The 6,456-nt window shown below is 48.7% G+C and overlaps 4 protein-coding genes across 4 annotated transcripts; 3 read left to right on the plus strand and 1 right to left on the minus strand.

Annotated features, from left to right (window-relative positions):
- Positions 1-1,430: 1,430 nt before the first annotated feature.
- COCCADRAFT_31393 (uncharacterized protein) lies at positions 1,431-1,841 on the minus strand (the record flags this gene model as incomplete). Its single annotated transcript, XM_007720514.1, has 1 exon — positions 1,431-1,841. The coding sequence occupies one exon, from the start codon at positions 1,839-1,841 to the stop codon at positions 1,431-1,433; it is 411 nt and encodes a 136-aa protein (XP_007718704.1).
- A 1,639-nt stretch (positions 1,842-3,480) lies between these two features.
- On the plus strand, positions 3,481-3,732 carry COCCADRAFT_76527 (uncharacterized protein; the record flags this gene model as incomplete). Its single annotated transcript, XM_007720515.1, has 1 exon — positions 3,481-3,732. A coding segment is annotated over one exon (252 nt), but the record flags the coding sequence as incomplete, so codon positions are not given.
- Positions 3,733-3,948: 216 nt separating this feature from the next.
- COCCADRAFT_31394 (uncharacterized protein) lies at positions 3,949-5,352 on the plus strand (the record flags this gene model as incomplete). The annotated part of the gene is made up of 2 exons (XM_007720516.1): positions 3,949-3,978; positions 4,588-5,352. 2 exons carry the CDS (start codon positions 3,949-3,951, stop codon positions 5,350-5,352), a joined length of 795 nt encoding a protein of 264 aa, XP_007718706.1.
- A 708-nt stretch (positions 5,353-6,060) lies between these two features.
- Positions 6,061-6,339, plus strand: COCCADRAFT_112847 (uncharacterized protein; the record flags this gene model as incomplete). Its single annotated transcript, XM_007720517.1, has 1 exon — positions 6,061-6,339. One exon carries the CDS (start codon positions 6,061-6,063, stop codon positions 6,337-6,339), a length of 279 nt encoding a protein of 92 aa, XP_007718707.1.
- Between the last annotated feature and the right edge of the window lie 117 nt (positions 6,340-6,456).

Raw genomic sequence — 6,456 nt, forward strand, 5'->3', positions numbered from 1 at the left:
ATCAAGGCTCGTTTGATGTCCCACGCACTCCCATATGCCTCTGAGTGACACTACCGCCGGTACTGATCCGAGTAGTCTTGCCTGCGCCGTTACAGTAGGCAGGAGTCCTCTCGTGATCATGCAACGAGATCATTCACGACAACGACATAGATATACTGCATAGAGCTACTTGGAGGCACTTAAGGAAGGGCTACTACCTAGCTAGAGATGCGGCGAGATATTTATGCGGGATAACGCACCTATCCATACTGCTCGAATCTCCAAAACATAGTTTAGGAATCATAATATTAAGACGATCGACTAGCCCCCCTATTCTCCGGATCTCAACCCCATCGAACACCTCTAGTGGGCACTTAAAAAGAAACTCCATGAGCTTCATCCCGAGTTTGACTATATAGGCGACACAGAAAGGGAGTGGGATCAGTTTGAAAATGGGTTGCGAGAGGCCTGGTCTGCCATACCTGATTCTTTGATCACCAAGCTGATCTCGAGTATGCCGCGCCGCCTCGCAGCCGTTTGCAGTGCACATGGGTATCAAACAAAATATTGAGATTAATAGCTTCGATTTGATTATTTCAAAATTATTTTTGGACGTGGTTTGGTGAAGCTGCACGGCTTTGAAGTTGTGGGAAAAAGTGGTGATCGTGGCCCGTGCGCTTAGGTAAACAGACTTTTGAGACGTGGCTGTACCTAGTATATGATGCTACGTGACTCGGCCCCTGATACATCCTGAATAGGTAATTACGGACCCCGATTCAAAAACACGCGTATGCAACGCGGATCAGACCCGGATTCTCGCCCATTATAGCCTAGCGCGAATCGCCCCCTTGATTTCCGCGTTTTAGTTCTAGCGTAAGTCCCTGTTACAGCCACAGGTAAACTGCTCACGCTCATGGGCTAGTACTTAGTTTGTAGGATGCGGGACGAGCTAACTACGCAATCCGTTAACCACGCCGCAGCCATGTAAGCATGGAAATGCAGGGCCGCTGCATATCGCGTAAATGCTGCGATTGTAACTAGACCTCTTAGATGAGTACATACACATGCATATCCATCGAGCCTTCGGTAGGGTTTACAGCCAATCGCAGCGGGTTGCCGTACACACCAATAGCTGTCAGCAACAGCATGAGCATCAGCATGAGCGTCAGAAGCTTGGCGCAGCTTGGCATGGGTAATGTGCTTATGATCAGCATCAGCATTGGTTACTCAATAAGAAGAGACGATGATCGGCACGCCAATCAACGTGAAGCACAATCTTCGTGAGCAAAACTCTAGCAACAGTTACGTAGCACCACGCGCACGGTTTCGGCACGCGCACGCTCAACAACATCACCACCACCACACTCATGAGGTTACTGAGCCACCTACAATAGCTGTATATAGATAACATTCTGGTGCTTTACTAAATAATAACTTGCGAAAAAGATGCACTACTTAAATTTTGCTGGAAGGTGAACGTTGCGGCCACGTGAGGTCGTCCGCACTGGTGGTGCTAATGTAGGGGCTGATGCTTCTACAAATGCTGCACCACCACTAGATGTTTTTTGACGCTTCTTCTTTGGAGCTGGAGCTCTTGAAGCTTTGCGCTTACCTTTTTGGGTAATTTGGAGAGCTTTTTGGCGGTCTTTCTCTTCTTTTTCGCACTGTTTTTCAGCTGCTTTTGCAACCTCCTCCTGCATCTTTACCTCCTTTATCCTATCTCGCTCTACACGCCTCTCCTCTGCCTGTCGTATTTTGAGAAGCTTATTTGCAGCTTTGAGTTCATATAGCTCTCGTTTCTTAGCTTTCTCTTGTTGTTTTTCCTTCTCTTGTTGCTTCTGAGTTGCACGTGCTTCCTTCATCTTCTTTGGTGACCAGAACTGAAGCCCACCACCTACCTTCTCTTTCTTTTTTCGTGTATCAAGTGGCAGAGGCTTTGAGTGGTCTATACGCTCATCTTTGATAGCAAGAGAAGCTATCAGACCTTTTACTTCATGCCGCAGAAGCTTGTTTTCAGTAGAGGAGCGGTGAATGAGAGCTGAAAGTCTCTGGTATGCCTTACTAGTCGAATCTTCCACTACATCTTCCAAAATCTATTGTACACGAGCCCAGTCAGGTGTAGAAAGATGAGATGAAGCTTCTCTATCAATCAGTGGAGGTGTAGATGGATTCTTGAATCTCTTCATCACAGCTGATCTATCCATTGGCCAGATCCCAGTGGCCTTGAAAGCAGCTAGTATATTCTTCTCAGTGAATATCGAGGCGCAGGCTGCTTTAAATAACCGGAAAAAATCAGATTTCTTGACATCTAATAGTCCTCTGGATCGTTGTTGTTGCCATTGAAGCTCTGATGAATAAGCTCTCGCAAGTGGACTATATAGTCCAACATCTAGTGGCTGAAGTGTATGGGATGAATGAGGAGGTAAGGTAGCCAAGAGAATCCGATTCTTATGGCAGTATTCGATGAGCTTCATCGTCACGTGGCTGCCATGGCCATCTACGATGAGTAATCGGTAAGAGCGTCTACATTTCTTAATGGTGAAGCGTTGAAAAACACCAGAAAGCCATGCTACTCCTAGCGTATTCGAGATCCAGCCATTAGGAGCAGATGCGACAAAAGCTCCATCTTTATCCTCTAAGATATCCTTCACCCAGTGCTCACGAACGTTACCGTTCTTAGCTGGGAAAATGATGCAGTACGGAATATCTGATCCATCGGCGCAGACGCATGGCACCGTTGTTATCCACTCTCTATTGCCATCTTGAATCGGTGCAGAAGACATCTTTTCATCTACTATCTGTTTACTAAACGCTCTCTTGCCCTTCACTTCTACTCCAATCATGAAGCCCTTCTTATCCATATTGTATGTAAGGCGTTGTTCAACGTGATATTTCTCCATCTTATGATACAGCAGATCGTAATATGAGTCGTACTTTATGGAGGAATCGGCTACGCTGCGTACACGATCGATACCAGCGGTCTGGCGATAGATGAGGCGGTGTTTGTTCCGCTCAAGAAAGCGATCAACCCAGCTTATATGGAGCTCTCTTCCAGCAATCTCTGATGCAAAATTGCGACACATATGCCTCGTAGGATGCAGAGAGTCCTCAGTAAGTACGATGATGTATCGTACAAGCTCTTCCTCTTGGTGTGGGTGGAGAGCTCGCTGGTTAGCATCATAGTCGGCCCTGGGGCGTGAAATGCCTCGCCATCTTCGGCTGAGCGCACTGCAGCTGCAGCCAAAGCGATTAGCAACTTGTTGGTACGAGAATTGTTCTTCTTCATCTAGCGATTCCAAATATTCAACTGCCTTGTCAATAGCATTCATATTGATAAAGATACGACGCGTCAAAGTTAGTGGATATTGTGGTGTTGCAGCGTGGGGCGTGCGCGTGCCGAGACCGTGCGTGTGGTGCTAACCGTTGATACCGTGCCCCACCACCTCACGAACGCGCGGCCTGGCAACCACCATAACTTCAACGCCTTATATCTCCACCACCATGACTAATATCGAGGCTGCAATTGGAGCTATTAATGCTCCAGAGCCTGGAGAGCCCTTTACATATACTGAAATTGCAAAAAGGTTTGGTGTCAATCGATCCACGCTTAGTCAAAGACACCGAGGTCACCGCGCCTCCCGCGCTGAAGGCTATCAAAAGCTAAAACTCCTTCACCTACACCAGGAGCAGGCCCTAATCGCCTATATCAATCGATTGACAGACAGAGGCTTACCACCTACTCAGTCAATGATACGCAATTTCGCGTCGCAGATCGCCAAGACAGAGGTTAGAGTACACTGGGTTAGTCGCTTTGTTCAGCGCTATCCTGATCAGCTTATCTCAAAGTGGGCAGTAGGCATGGATAACTGTCGCCACAAAGCCGATTCGAGAAGCAAGTACAGCCTCTATTTTAGCCTTCTACGCGATAAAATCGATCAGTATGGTGTTGAGGCGCGTCACATCTACAATATGGATGAGAAAGGCTTCATGCTTGGTGTAGTGAGTCGCTAAAGGAGGATCTTTAGTAGGGCCTCGTACGAGGATGGAAGAAGGAGGAGTACTATACAGGATGGCTCCCGCGAGTGGACAACGCTGCTGGTCTGTATCTGCGCTGATGGATCTTACCTCGAGCCTGCCTTGATCTACCAGTCAGNCTCAGGGTCTATACAGGACACCTGGCTGCAGGCTCTTGATCCAGATACACATCAGATCCGAGTGTCCTCGTCACCCTCTGGCTGGACGAACAATGAGATAGGCCTCGCGTGGCTGCAGCAGGTGTTTGATCGCAGTACAAGGGCAAAGGCACGCTCCTGCTACCGATTACTTATCCTTGACGGCCATGGATCTTACCTTACAATGGATTTTATCAATTATTGTGATTAAAATAAGATCCTCCTCGCATTCTATCCTCCTCACTCAACCCACACGCTGCAGCCTCTTGACGTCAGCATGTTCAAGCCTCTGTCAACAGCGTACTCGAACGAGGTTTCTGCCTTCATGGATAGGAGTCAAGGCCTCACCTCAATGAGTAAGAGGGACTTCTTCCCCCTCTTCTACCAAGCCTGGCAGGCTTCCTTCAAGGAAATAACAATCCTGAACGCCTTCAAGGCTACAGGGATATCGCCTTTAAACCCAGAAGTAATCCTTCAGCGCTTCTCTATTNCTGATCCTACGAGCGACAGTGACTCCTCAGCCCTCAGTGCCTCCGATTGGAGGAAGATAGAGCATCTGCTGCGTCAGGTAGTCGCTGATCAGGGCGATAGGCAGGTTAAAAGGCTCAGCCAGGTCCTTCACTCAAGTTCTGCTCAAAATAGTCTCCTCAAGGAGGAGATAAGGAGACTGAGGGAGGCCCTGATCAATGAGAGGACGCGCAGGAAACGGGGTAAGCTTCTATCTCTGCAGGAGGCCGAGGATTATCACGGTGGAGCTGTATTGTGGTCTCCAAGGAAGGTGAAGGAGGCGCGCGATCGGCTGCAACTCCAGGAGGAGGAGCAGGAGCAACTACAGCTCCAAAAAGCCGATATGATAAGGCAACGCGAGGAGGCAAAGCAGGCGAGGGCGATAGAGAAGGATCAGAGGCGTCAGGCGAGGCTTGCAGTAAGCCTAATGAGGCAGAAGGAGAGGGAGGAGAAGGCTATTGAAAAGGCCTCAAGGATTGCGGCTCGCAAGGCTGCAAAACGACTTCAAAAAGCTATTAAAACTACCCAAAGGGGCAAGAGGAGCAGCCTCAAGGCTCCTACAAAGGCTACTCGAAAAAAGAGGCCTATCGCGAGGCCTCAGGGTGATGAGGAGCCTCAGGGAGGTGCAGTAGGATCACCACCTCCAACCTCGCGTCGCAGCCGCGCGATTAGAACTCCATCTGGATTTCTATAGCTATATATACATCAAGGCCTATTAACCTCAACACCCAAATATATCACCATAACATCCTTTTAGTGTGGCTCTGCAGCCTCGTTTTTGAGGTAGTTTTGGTGAGGCCGCGCGCGCACGAAGTGGTGGGGCTAGTTAGTGCAGTAGTCTGCGCTGGCAAAAACTACTGTGCGGACTTCTGGGCTTCTGTTCTGGCGCGTGCAGTTGGTATTATCAGTATTGTCAGTATTAGCGATGCTACCAAACGAGAGTACACAGCGGCTACTGCGAATGATCTGCACCGCTTGCGTGAAGAGCGTTCCTTCAAAGAGCAACATCGACGAGTTTTGACGGCGTTCTACCTGGAGCAGGTGCGACAACGACCAATCTTGCCACAGGTGCATTTTCTGGATGTGGTACACAGTGCCGTAGCCGTCGATGTGTTGCTTGTTGCCGGAATGAGAGGTGAGGCGCCAATTGCGACCCTGTTTTATCTAGTACAAGAGAGCGAATTTATTGCCTATCATATCGCTTATGAAGGCTGACCTGATCTCCAGGTGAGCCTGATCATGCAAGGTGATTACTGTGTCACAGGAAGCGGGGTTGTCTATTCTTGGCTATGCACCAGTATGACCGTCACATAATTCTGCTGAAGTTGTGCGAGGAAAAGAGGGGTACTAGGCCCTTATCCCTGCTCGCACCTGGTCAATGCGCCTCAACTCGAAGTCCTAAATGAAAGAACTGAAGCTTGTAGGAAAAAGCGGAAGTCAATATTTTGCAAATATTATAACATCAAATGGAGCATGCTACGATCGGGGTTCGAGAGCCGTCGTCTCGGGTCTGTTTAGACATCGCGATCGATCACAGGATTCTTGCAACATTCAAGCCACTACATCCGTACCACCTAGGTGCGGACTCAGTCATAGAGTTATCACCTACACTTCGAGCCCTTCTCATAGAAATCTGGCCAATCGTCTCCTGTGGCGCACCCAGCCCTACTGTCTTGGATAGATTACCGTTTGTCAGGTCTTACGAGGAGCCTGATCTTGATGTCAAGCATCACATCCAGGAGCGAACCTTTGCGATGATTGAGGCAAAATGTCCGGATGTTGTTGTATGCATGTGGCG

Source organism: Bipolaris zeicola (genome assembly GCF_000523435.1).
Source record: "Bipolaris zeicola 26-R-13 unplaced genomic scaffold scaffold_502, whole genome shotgun sequence".
Lineage (NCBI taxonomy): Eukaryota > Fungi > Ascomycota > Dothideomycetes > Pleosporales > Pleosporaceae > Bipolaris > Bipolaris zeicola.